The 12,680-nt window shown below is 43.1% G+C and overlaps 1 protein-coding gene across 3 annotated transcripts; it reads left to right on the forward strand.

Moving 5' to 3' along the window:
- The first annotated feature begins 3,625 nt into the window (after positions 1-3,625).
- Positions 3,626-12,139, forward strand: STMN1 (stathmin 1). 3 transcript variants are annotated; one of them, XM_056795513.1, is made up of 5 exons: positions 3,626-3,756; positions 5,374-5,447; positions 6,010-6,182; positions 11,093-11,284; positions 11,623-12,139. In XM_056795513.1, exons 2-5 carry the CDS (start codon positions 5,435-5,437, stop codon positions 11,692-11,694), a joined length of 450 nt encoding a protein of 149 aa, XP_056651491.1. In that variant the 5' UTR covers positions 3,626-3,756; positions 5,374-5,434; the 3' UTR covers positions 11,695-12,139. The 3 variants fall into 3 exon arrangements, with proteins under 3 accessions (XP_056651491.1, XP_056651493.1, XP_056651492.1); XM_056795515.1 differs by having other exon boundaries at positions 3,755-3,883; XM_056795514.1 differs by lacking the exon at positions 3,626-3,756 and adding an exon at positions 4,591-4,891.
- Positions 12,140-12,680: the final 541 nt, after the last annotated feature.

Here is a 12,680-nt window from a genome sequence, read left to right on the forward strand (position 1 = left end):
AGAAATGGAGAAGAAAAACATATGATTGATCACATAGTTTAATGGGGACATGATTAGGGTTTTGATATTAAAAGGTCACTCTAGTGCAAATATGAATTACATGGATATAGTTTTTGAACAATGATACATGTATAACCCAGTAGAATTGCTTGTCAATTCCAGAAGAGGGGAGGGAAGAAGGGTGGGAAACATCATGAATCATGTAACCATGGAAAAATATTAAAAAAAAAAAAGGCTTCATGGGAGCCCTTTTTGTCCAGTTCACTAGTCAAGTGGCTTCTGCTAGTTTTCCTTAGTTAGAATTGGAACCCTTCGAGCTTCTGGGGCTTGATAAAATGTTAACACCCTTTAGTGTCATTCAAAAAACCGTCCCTGAAATAACAGGGATTACCTATTTTCAAAAGCCCCCTTTACTGTACTCCAGGAAGACCCTTGGGGTGGGGGGGCACAGCAGTGTATCAAGATACAAAGGAAAAACACACTGAAGTCTGCAGGAAATTCCTATTCCTCTAATGAACTACCCAGAAGCCAAGTGGCATCATTATAAAAGATTAAAAAATCTACATGAATTCTAACAACTCCGTTCCTAGCTGTGGTTTCCATGGAAATAGACTTCATCTTAGGGAGGGGGGAAAAAGAGGTGAGGGGAGTGGTGTAAGTGTTTTAAAATAATCAGTGTTTTGAAAGATTTATTTTTTGGGCTGTCACAACATTAATCCTGGGTAATGTGGGATTTTTTTGTGAAGCAATTTCTTGTTTTTTAAAAAATATACACCCAAGGGGTTGGATCTCTTACCGCAAATCTCCTATTCAGGTAACGAAAGCCTAAGGTCTGAATTGAAGGATGACCAGGTCCTTTTCTTTTTGCATTTTATATAGACGTATAATTTTTATACACATACATTGTCTTTCAAGCTGTCACCTTTGAATGTTCCCCTTTTCTCCTAGACTGATTATTTATGGATTTCAAACAGATGGGAATATCTGCAGCCACTGCCTTGTGGTCAAGTTTGATCTATGAGGGAAGAGCTCTTTCTGGCTTCAGAAGCTGCCTTGGTTCTGGTGGGCCCACATGCCATAGGAAGAGCTAGCAGATTGGCTGACAGTGGCTGGCCGTGGTCCCTGCATGGGTGGACCCCGTTCAACAGTGGATTGTTGCAAAAAATGCTGCAACAAGCATATTTCCCCACAGCCAGGGCTCATTTCAAGCAACAGCGCCTACTGATTGTTCCCTTTGTGTCAGAAGCCTGTCCTTAGAGTGGAGAGGTTTTAATTGTCCAGGGTGCTTTCTTAATTAGCTTTTAACCATTGCACCTCCCTGGTGATTGTCTAGGATGGGAGTCTTTTCAGGAAGGGTTATTGTGTTTGTCTGGAGAGTCAGGCATTGGTTCAGGGGTTCCTGAACATGGCCCTGGGGCAACAATTTTGATCTTTCTTAATCTGTCCCGTGCCATTCAAAAAGGTGGGGTGGATGGTGGACTGTCTAGGACTTGTTTAGGTCTGATTTTTTGGCTCTAATCTCTTTGCCATCAGACAGTAGTCGGACCTATGCAGAGTCCCAAGGTTAGTTCAATCTCCGAATGTGTTTGGAAGACTGTGGATCAATCCAGGGCAGGGAGAATGACCTTGTGATAGTCTTTTGTTTTGATTCTTAAAAGAAGCTCAGCTCAGATTCCCCCAAGCACATGTCTCAGGAACAAAAGCGACACATAGATGTGGATGTTACATGAGTTGTCTAGTGCTGTACTTACTCTTCCTTTCCTATCATCAGGCAAATGGCTTGGCAGAACAGATGGGGTCTCTATCCTAAAAGCCAAGAGAGGACATTGTTAGCCCCAAAGGGGGATCAGATTCCTGAGGCACAACTGCTGCTTTTCTTCTTACAAGTCCTCATTTCCACAGCGTCACAACTGGGTACCCCAGGGGTGCAGTCTGCTGACTTAAGATTGCAGAAGAGGGAGATGTTTGCTGAGACGGAGCAGCCAAATCATGGAGCCCAGAGGATCTGACACAATACAGGTGACCCTGGCTTGCTTGGGGAGGAGTCAGGATCTGTCAATCTTGACTGCTTGCCCTGAGATTGGGGGGAGGGGGGGAAAGATGCTGAATGTGGGATGGTGGCCAGACAAATATTCTTTCCTAAAGGTCCTTCCAGCATTGCTGTGCTATGTTCATGACAAACAGATATCCAGAAGGGATGATCTGCTTGAGAGCTGGAAAGGACCATAGAGATGATCTAGTCCAAACTCTCATTTTACAGATGCAGAAACTGAATGAGGTCTAGAGAAAGAAGTCAGAGCTGCAGAACCCTAATTCATAGCCCACATAGCCCTAGTCCATCAGATGGGGGAAATGAGGCCCAGAGAGGTTATTCTATTTGCCCAAAGACACACAAAGACAGCAGAATTTCATGAGTTAAAATTAGAACTTGGATTTTCTACCTTCAAATCCAGGGTTCTTTCCCTGCACCACCTGAATAAGAGCTAAGGGAACATCCTAACTAAGAACCAGACAGGGAACTTCAGTCCCAATCTGTGGGCATGATAGATAATTACAACATTGCCCCTCTGATGGTCTTTCAACAGGAAAATGTTCCTGGCCCCAGCTTCCCACTTGAACCCCACCCATCCACATAATGGGACTAGATTTCCTGAAAAACTTTACAGGGACAGGTAGGAAGGAGGACAGAGAAAGGGAGAAAGAAGGATGGATGGGGAAGGGCAGGAGGAGAGAAAGAGGGTAGAGGGAGAGAAAAGGGAAAGGGAGGGATGGGTGGACATAAAAGGAGAGAATATGAGGTCTGTAAGAAGGAAAAATTAAAAGGATGGAAGGATGAGGGAACTAAAAGAGGGGTGAGGAAGCTAAAGAGAATATGGAGTTGGGAAGAGAAGGATGGAGAGGTAAATGAAAACAGCTGAGGACAAATGACAGCTGAAGGGAGTAAGAAACAAAAAGGGTTGGGAGTGAAGGACAGACTAAAGGAGGAAGGAACAGAGGGAGAAAATGAAAAAAGATGGAGGAAATGAAGAAAATGGGAAGGGAGTAGTGGAAGAAGTAATGTAAAGAAGGGAAGGTAGAGTAAAAAAAGGTGGAAGGGGAGAATGAAAAGAAGAACACAGGAAAAGGGAGAGATGAAAGGTTGATGTAAAGAGTGGGATAAGGAAGAATGAAAAGGGCTGGATAGAGTATAGACAGAGAATGGAGGGGGAAAGAAGAAAAAAGTGAAAAGAAAGGCAGGTGGGTAAGGGAAGGAGAGGTAAGGCAAAGTAGGGGCTGAGATGGAGAAAGGGAGGAAAGGATGGGAGGGTCAAGATGGTAAAGGAAGGATGGAGGCCGGGAATGAAAAGGAAAGGGAGGGTAAAGTAGGGGCTGGTTTGGAGAGAGGGAGGGAAGGAAGGAGGGGAAGAATGAAAAAAGGGAGGGGAGGGGAGAGGAAGGGGAACTGAGTTGGAGAAAGGGAGGGAGGGAAGAATGGAGGGGGAGAATAAAAGGGTGGGTAGGATAAGGGAGAATAGGAAGAGAGAATGCAAAGGAGGGGGGGGGGGTAATGCCGAGACGGAGCAGGGAGGAGGGGAGGGAAGAATGGAGGGGGGAGAAGGAAAAAAGCAGGGCGGGGAGGGGAGGGGGCCGGCACGTGCCGCCGAGCTCAGCCAATGCGGAGCCCCGCGGGGCGGTCACGTGCCGCTGTTTGGCGCTTTTGTGCGCGCCCCGGTCTGTTGGTGCTCGGAGTGTGGCCGGGCGGCTCGGACCGAGCAGGTGGGTGCAGGGCCCCGGCGTAGTGGCAGCGGCAGCAGCGGAGGCATCGGAGGGCGGGAGGCGGGGAGGGCACTGGATGGCTAGCCGTGGCTCTCGCTAAGCTGGATTGGAGTGGTGCGGGGCTGAGGTCCGTGACGGTCTGGGGTCCGACAGGCGCCGCTTTGTTTCTGATGCCGGGCGGAGCCACCTTCGGAGGCTTGGGTGGACTGGGGATTTGGGGGCTGCGGCGGCGGCTTGGGTGGGGCCCCGGCCCTGTAGGGGGCGCGGAAGCGGGTCGCAGAAGACAATAGGGGGCGGGGACCCTCCTCCCGGTGGGCGCGGCCCCCATTGTCCGAGGGTCCCTGGGTCAGCTGTCGACCCCCGCCCCTGCCCGGGACTGCATGACTGACGCGCCGCCCGACTTTTGTGCGGGTGCCACCGGAGTCGCGCCTACCCCTCGAGGGCTGCGCCCCCCACTTGCCTGGGTCGGGGCGTTGACGGACAGCCTGCGGGGGGAGGGGGCCCCGCCCTGGCTTGGGGGACGTCCCCCCCACCCCCAGCCGATGCGGGGAGCTCGGGTTGGGGTTTTGGCGGGAGTGGGGGGAGGGAGGGAAGCCTGGGGAGGGCGGAGTTCCCCGGATAGGACCGTTAGCCCCGCCCATCTCCCCTTCTTTATCTTGAGGCTCCGGAGCGCGGGAGCGCGCGCGCGCTCCCCTGCTTTGGGATGAAGAGCGTTCGGGGAGATTTCGAAAAGGCGCGGGGAGGGAAAGGGGCGGGCCCAAGGGGGCTGAGCGCCCGTCGCGCGCTGATTGGGCGATCCCGGCCTCCTGGGGCTAGAGCCACGCCCCTCGCCGGGGCAGGTGGCTGGACAGCTGTTGGGCCTCCAGCCTCGGCCGCCTGGCATCATTTCGGCTCCCGTCCTTCCCGTAGTCCCGATGGACGCAGCAAGTTAAACTTGGCCAGGGCTCTCGGAGCCGTGGGACCGTGAGCCCCACTCACAGGGGATCAACGTTGCCTTCGTGACCCGCGGGCAGCCCCCTGGCCAAGCTCTTGAAGCCCCTGCTTGCTACCATGCAGAGAAACAATAGGAATCCATTATTATGGGTTACTGTTATGGGGACTCTGTCTCCTCTGCGGCCTGACACTGAGAGCAGAGGTAGATCTCTCTTACACAATAGATGGATTGTACCCGGAGTTTCTCAGGCGCTCTTATTGTCACAATGCTCTAAAGCTGGCCCTTGCCCCTGTGTGAGATAGAGATTTTTATTATTCATTTTCCCAACACGTTTTTGCATCTGCGTAATTTTACCCTGTTCTCTTTAAGAGGAATAGAACGCGTTTTTTTTTTAACTTTCAATGGTTCAAGTTCAGCAGATCTCACAATTTTCTTATCACTGCATTCCATTGTGTTCCAAGTACTAACATTTCCTTATAGAAAATGATATTTTAACAATTATATCACTATCTTTTGATTTTGCAGTGTTTTATAGATTAAGGTCAAAGATACCCTGTTTTATTCTGCCATGGTGGTAGACATTGTACCCCCCTCCCTGATATGGGACTAATGTTTGCTGAGGCTCTTTTGTACTAAAATGCATGGGGCTTGATTTTTGTGCTTTTAAACAAAATCATTTTCAGGGTTTTCTCCACCGTGTGGATTGTCTAGAGTACACTGCCAGTCTCTTGTCTTCTGTTCACCATGGCTTCTTCTGGTATGTAATAAAAAATTTACAGAAATGGGAGAAAATAAGCTTAAATTTTTGGACTGTGAAAAAAGCTCTGGTCCAAATCAAGCACAGTGGCATTTGGTGGAAGCTGGATCTTACCATATATATTTGCCTTTGTTTGGGAAGGGGAGGAGTTTAAACAGAAAGAAATGACAGGCTAATGTTTGAATGGTCTAAGAGCATATAATTGACCTACTTTGTTATTAAGGTCCTTCAAAGTAAGATTTTGGATTTCTACAAAGCATATCATTAATGAAAATAACTAACAATTACTGATGGTTTCACCATGAGGATTAACCCCAAAATATAGAGCCCATTGAATTCTAGAGGGGAAAATTAAAAGGGGATTAGATTTTGATGTAGTGTAAAGCAAAAATGTTTTATGGTTAGGTGTTTAGGTAATTATTGTCTGATAAAGACTAATGTAGATTTGTTCAATCATAATTCAGTTCCTTAAATTGTTTAAGGTGTTAGAGGCTCATAATTAGACAATTGGTAGCTTTTCTCAAGTACTCTTGAAACATGATCATCAACCTGTGGTGTCTAGATATCCAGGTGAAAGAACTAGAGAAGCGGGCCTCTGGGCAGGCGTTTGAGCTGATACTTAGCCCACGTTCGAAAGAAGCAGTTCCAGAATTCCCCCTTTCCCCTCCAAAGAAGAAAGATCTTTCCCTGGAAGAAATTCAGAAGAAACTAGAAGCTGCAGAAGAAAGACGCAAGGTAAACATTATTCCCATTTGTATTGGATACATCAGAACCCAATTTTGATCCTTAATTAAAGGATTTCCAAAGGGGACAAAGCAACTGTTTTGAGAGTTGGCCAATCAAGTAATCATTTAAGATGTGCAAAAAGTGATGACTTACGAAGAAAGACGCAAGGTAAACATTATTCCCATTTGTATTGGATACATCAGAACCCAATTTTGATCCTTAATTAAAGGATTTCCAAAGGGGACAAAGCAACTGTTTTGAGAGTTGGCCAATCAAGTAATCATTTAAGATGTGCAAAAAGTGATGACTTACATACTTTAAATTGTATTTGTGCGTTGAATGTGAATGTTTCCAGTAGTGGGGTAACCAGGTTTGTACAGTGGAGAGATAAAAGTGCCTGCCCCTGGAGTCAGAAGGCCTGGATTCAAATCTGGCCTCAGACACTGACTGTGTGAGGCTGGGCAAGTCACTTTACCCAGTTTGCCTCAGTTTTTTTCATCTGTAAAATGAACTGGTGAAGGAAATAGTAAGTTCCTCTATAATATCTTTGCCCCAAACCCCAAAATGAGCTCACTAGTCAGACATCACTAAAAAATGACTGAACAAAATTCCTAAACAAAAATTTGCATTGATCTATCCATATTCTTTTTCTTTATGAACATCATCTATAAGTTACAGTTACATATCACTTATGGCCACAGAATAGTGTAAAACTGGTTTTTAGAAAGATCGGTTCTTTGATAATATCTTTTTCTTTTTTAAAACAGAAGCCTAGTTGTAAGATACTTTCTTTCTTTTTTTTCTTTTTTTAACCCCTTCTGTTTTTTTTTTAACTCTTGCTTTCTGTCTAAGAACTGATACTAAGTATTGGTTCCAAAGCAGAAGAACAGCAAAGGCTGGCAGCTGGGGTTAAGTGACTTACCCAGGATCACACAGCTAGGAAGTGTCTTGAGGATAGATTTTAACCTTGGACATCCCGTTTCCAGGCATGGTACTTTATCCACTAGCTGCTGCTGTAAGGGACTTTCAAGGTCATCTATTATAATAATTAAATCTCTAATAATAATATTATATTTAAGAGATTTATTAATCATCATTAGAAATCAAGGAATAAAGAAGATACAAAATAAAGACCACATGCCCATGGCTGGTTAGCCATTTTTTTAGTCAACCCCACTCACCACCATCAATGCTGATTCTACATCAGAGAGAGGGAGCCTCCAAAGCCCACACCCTTTATCCTCCTCTGTCTACAGGCAATACGTAACGACAGGAAGTCAGTGGGCTCTTGGAATATGTAGTTGTTTTTTAGGGTAACAGATTTTTCAGTCATACATTCCCTCTGAGACCTGTGGAAGACTAGTCTCTCCAGTGGGTCTTATAAACATACCAACTTTGAAATTGCAATAATTTGAGGATAAGAGGAAAAGAGAACAAAACCAATAATTGCTAGACGCATTGACAAAAAGCCAGTTAGGGGGCAGTCCCCTTTTGGCATAAGAATATACATTCAAATTAAATGTTCAATCAACCTTCAGTTCAATCAACCACACCCAAAGTTCATTCTAGATCTTCTTGATGTAGCTTGTGGTCTGTGGAGATATCTTCATGGTGTCTTCTAAGAAGAGTTCATTTTCTGGATTTGGAGAGGTAGCATGTTTCTTAACCTAAAATTACTCTCAAAAAGAATTTAAAATTTGCAATTTAAAATAATAATACATTCCCCCCTGAAGAGGGTGTTGAAAAACAGGAAAAAATTAGGGATGCATGGCTGAGTTATGAGGTATAAGAATTAATTGGCAAGAGAAATAAAAAATATAAATAAAAAATTCAAATAAAACAAGTTCTGGATGAAATATAGACTGTCAAAGTCTTATGTGTAAAAATTCTAAGTAAAGGAAAAATAAATCCATAATAGGTCCTTAAATCAGGGCCCAATTAAAATTATTTAAGCAATTTTGCATTTACCCAATCAGTAGTCAGGACTATAGAAAGTTTGCCACACCATGAAAGACAGAAAAGGGACTAGATTATAGGAGCCATATTTGAGATACTAGTAGAATGTGGGACAAGGAAGACCTGCCTTTAATACATGTTAAATGCAACCTCAAACCCCAAACAAGTTCAAGTCCTCTTGTCTTGGCTCAAAATTTTCATGAATTCCAATGGGATTGGTTGGTCTCTTTGACCTTGTGCTGGATAGACACTATGCAGTTTAGCTTTGTGCTTCTTTGGCACTGTGCAATGACTCTTTTTGTATTTTCTTGTCCTAGAATCAGACAGAATCTTTAAGCAAAGTCCCAGTGGCATCATTTTTATAGTCTCAAGCTTTGGGGGCATGCATTGACATTATAGCAAATATATTTTAAACTTATATTACTGCAAAGTCAAAAAAGTTAAAGAAAATCTCAATGCTGGTGACATGTGCTTCAAATACAAAATGAAGAGAAAAAATAAAACTGAAATAGTATATTGCACATGCAAGCAAAAACAATAATAAGAGTTTTAAAAACCAAAAATATATAGCTTACCATCATTGACACTGTCAGCTTAGGAAATGTAGAATACAAAGGTTTCTCAGCAAAAATGAGATCCATTTCCTCATCAAACCTGACCATGACCCACTGTGAGTACAAGCAAATGATTTTCACAAAGTAACAGTTTTTTAAAAAGATCAATAGTATATGTATTGCACATTCAAAAAGTATCAAAATCCCCAAAGTTATAATAGTTCATTTAATGATAATAGCAAACAAACCCACTATCATATTTCATATAAGTTGCTGTATGACCAAAAAAAAACAAAAAAAAAAACGACAACCCTATGAACAGATGGATATTTGTCACAATTTTTACAGATGTAGCAAATCTTTCAACCTTGGCAAGTATATTTTTAAACAAAGTAAAACTTATTTGGGTCTAGAACATCAAGAAATCTAGATTGTTCTGGTGGAAGTAAATTAAACTGAAGAATTTTGCAGGAGCTCTTTTTGGCTTCCTGCTTCATGGAAATACCTTGGTAGGAACATTTCTTTGTTTCTCTACCTTTAATACAACATTCTTTAAACTATAAATATTAAAAAAAACTCATCCATTCAGAAACCACTAGTTAAAATTATTTCTGAAGACCCCTTAACATTACAATTAAATTCTTAGCTCACAAACTTCTGGGTACATTATTTAATTTGGCTATAATGCCAACTTTACCACCATTTTCCAGTTGAGGAAATGATTTTATAGAGTTTAGTTGACTTGCCTAGGGTTATATACTTGGTAAATAGCAGACTTGAAGCTGGCACCTGGGCCCCCTCATTAGTAGGCCACTACTCTTTGTACCATGCCACTAACCAGACATCATAGAACACCTGTATAGGTCTCTGGTTTGGAATGAGATACCTGGCTCCTCTTGTGTGGCTCAGTCAGGGTAGATCAAACTTACACTGAGCACAGTGATATTTTTAGAGCTGTGACTTGACTCATAGTACAAATGGATCACTCTAATAATGAGCTATTATAATGCAGTTTTGTTGTAATAGAACTGGATGAGTGCCTGTTATCTACTAGAAAAGCATCTGTAGTATAGTAAAAAGAGGACTAAATTTAGAATTAGAGCTACCATATTCAAATCTGAATCAGCTGCTTAGAATCAGAGGTTTAGAGCTAGATGGGTAACCTTAAAAAGTCATCTTGTCCAACCTTCTCATTTCACAATCAAGGAAAATAAAACTTAGAGAGGTGAAGTGGCTAAGGTCATGCTGATGACCTTTAGTGACCTAAAGATAAACAGGGTCAGATGTGAAAATAAGTGCTATATAAATCTATGTAATAGTAGGAGTCATAATTAATAGTGCACTATTAATAGGCACAAGAAACTGTCATCTTTGACTATTGGATCCTCTAAGGTGGGCTCTAAGGCTAGGAATGGACTAGGAGAGAATAGCTGAATGTTCTTTCAGAGCAGAGTAGAAATCCTCCTGGCCCATATACCTAATGAGTCTGATTGAATTTGTGTATGAAAGTTTTCTTTCAGCAAGTCCATTCTGCCGTATTTGGTTATTGGTGCCAAATACCAGACTTTAACAATAAAGTTCAATATCTTATTTTGCCTTTTAAAAACACAAAACTACATTAGTTTTTATTTATATAGTACTTCATTACAAAATGCTTTTTTTAATGGGATCATAGGTTTAGGAATGGAACTTTAGGAGTCATCTAGTCCAATCTTCCATTCTTCTCATTTGGTCTTCACAGCCTTTTAGAAGAAGACATTCAGGAATTAGCTGCATTAGGGGCATCTAGGTGGCACAGTGGATAGAGTGCTGTAGACCTGGGTTCAAATTTGGCCTCAGACAATTCCGAGCTATGTGACCCAGGGCAAGTTGCCTAATCTAGTTTGCCTAGCCCTTGTTTTTCTGTCTTAGAATGAATACCAAGACAGAAGGTATGGGTTAAAAAAAAAAAGAATTCTATTCATTTACAGATGAAAAAGAATTTCAAGGTAGGAAAATGATTCATTTGCATTGTATAGCCAGGAAAGAGCCAAAGCAGTGTCTCAAGCCTGAGTTTTCACTTCACTCCCCTTAGTCTAGAGGGATATCCCTGTGGAGTCTAGCTTGAAGCAATTCCCTTAAGGAATAATTTGACAAAATCACTTGTGACCAAATATGGACAGTTTTCTGATATAAATGTTGTCTGGGTCCCAGATTCCATCCCTGGCCCCACCCTGCACCTCACCTTGGCCATGCACCTGATATCTAAAATCAAGACCACAGAAATTCTTCCTTGTTCTTTAGTAGGAAAGAGTAAGCTGAAGGCTTGGAAGCCTTCTCTCTGCCTTTTTACACACTTCTATGTCCATTTTAGCTGACCTGCTTAGCCATTTTCAGAGCCTGTGGGCTATAAACCTTATTTTCTTTTAGTCTCATGAAGCTGAAGTCTTAAAGCAGCTTGCTGAGAAGCGGGAGCATGAGAAGGAGGTGCTTCAAAAAGCAATTGAAGAAAACAACAACTTCAGTAAAATGGCAGAAGAAAAACTGACCCACAAAATGGAAGCCAACAAAGAAAACCGAGAGGCACAAATGGCTGCTAAGCTGGAGCGCTTGCGGGAGAAGGTAGGTCTGGGCTTTGAAAACATGGAGGTGTTCACTTAGAAAGTGCATGTATGCTGGGGGATCAGGTTTGACCCCCCTCATTTGGTGGTGAAAGGGAGAGGTGGGCAGCTGTCTGTAGTCTTCGGCTCTTGGGAAGTGTCCTCCGCCAAGCCTTTTGTTTTGTTTTAGTTTAAAGAATAGTCTGTCACTTGCAGTGGGTGACTGTATCCTGGAGGGAGGCTGGTCAGGCATTCAAGTATACGCATGCCACTGCTGATGGGGCTCAGGGCTCAGTGGTTTGGGGGCAGTCCTTTCATGGGCCACGTGTGCGTGTGCATGCTCTGCCTTGTTTCCTCTAGGATAAGCACATGGAGGAGGTGCGGAAGAACAGAGAGTCCAAAGACCCTGCCGACGAGAATGGAGCTGACTAGCCGACCCCGAGCCGGCTTCTCCCCCTCCCGAGCATCCAAAGACTGAACTGGCCAGTGTCGCTTTTATTTTATTCCTCCTGACAAATGTTCTAGAAACTGACGTAGAGCCGCATAGGTAGATCCGAACCGTACAGATGTTGTTTGGGGGCAAATGGGGAGAAACTGCAAGTGTTTTACTCTTTTTCTAAAGTGTTGAAGTCTTTCTAACGTAGCTATTTTTCTTGTTGCATCTTTTTTCTATTCCAGTATGCTCGGTGCTGGGTTAATGGCTAGTACTGTATTGGCTCTGTGAAAACATGTTTGTGAAAGGAATCTGTAGTATATGCTTCTTTCCAACTGTTAGATGCTGAATATCTGTCTGTTCACTTTTGAAACCTGACCTTTGTCCCAGTCTTTCCAGATACTACTGTACTTGAATGGTTAATAAAACTGCACAGTGCTGTTATGGCAGTGAGTTCTTTCTCCCCAGGTTTTAACCACTTCAGCCGAACAGACCTTCCAGTCTAAATTGGATCCCCAAAGTTGCTCTGGGTTGGTAGAATGACTTAGCATGTACTACAGCACACTCTGTGCCTCTTTTTCTTCAGATCTCATTCTGGAGTTGTCCATCTTCTACAATAATAGCTTTGTTTTGACGCCCCAGCACAGATCAGCTGTTACTAGTCTTTTGGATGGTTATTCACACACAATCATTTTCTGTTTTTCTGTCCCTATTTAATTCAGATGAAAACCAAAGTGGGTACTGTACCATTTGGAGGCCTTACCATAAAGCAAGGGTGTGACCGTTTATTATTTACCTCAAGAGGCTGCTCTCAAGGTGAAGGCATGTTGTCACCTCATCTCTCTGAGGTGGGACTGGGGCTAGGTGAACTCTGAGCACTCTTCCATCTCTTAAACCTATGACCTTTTCAATCATTTGATACCCTAACAGAAAAAGAAAATTAGAACCCAATTCTCTTACGCTTTACCAATCTTCGGATCAAAAT

This window comes from Monodelphis domestica, chromosome 4, assembly GCF_027887165.1.
Source record: "Monodelphis domestica isolate mMonDom1 chromosome 4, mMonDom1.pri, whole genome shotgun sequence".
Lineage (NCBI taxonomy): Eukaryota > Metazoa > Chordata > Mammalia > Didelphimorphia > Didelphidae > Monodelphis > Monodelphis domestica.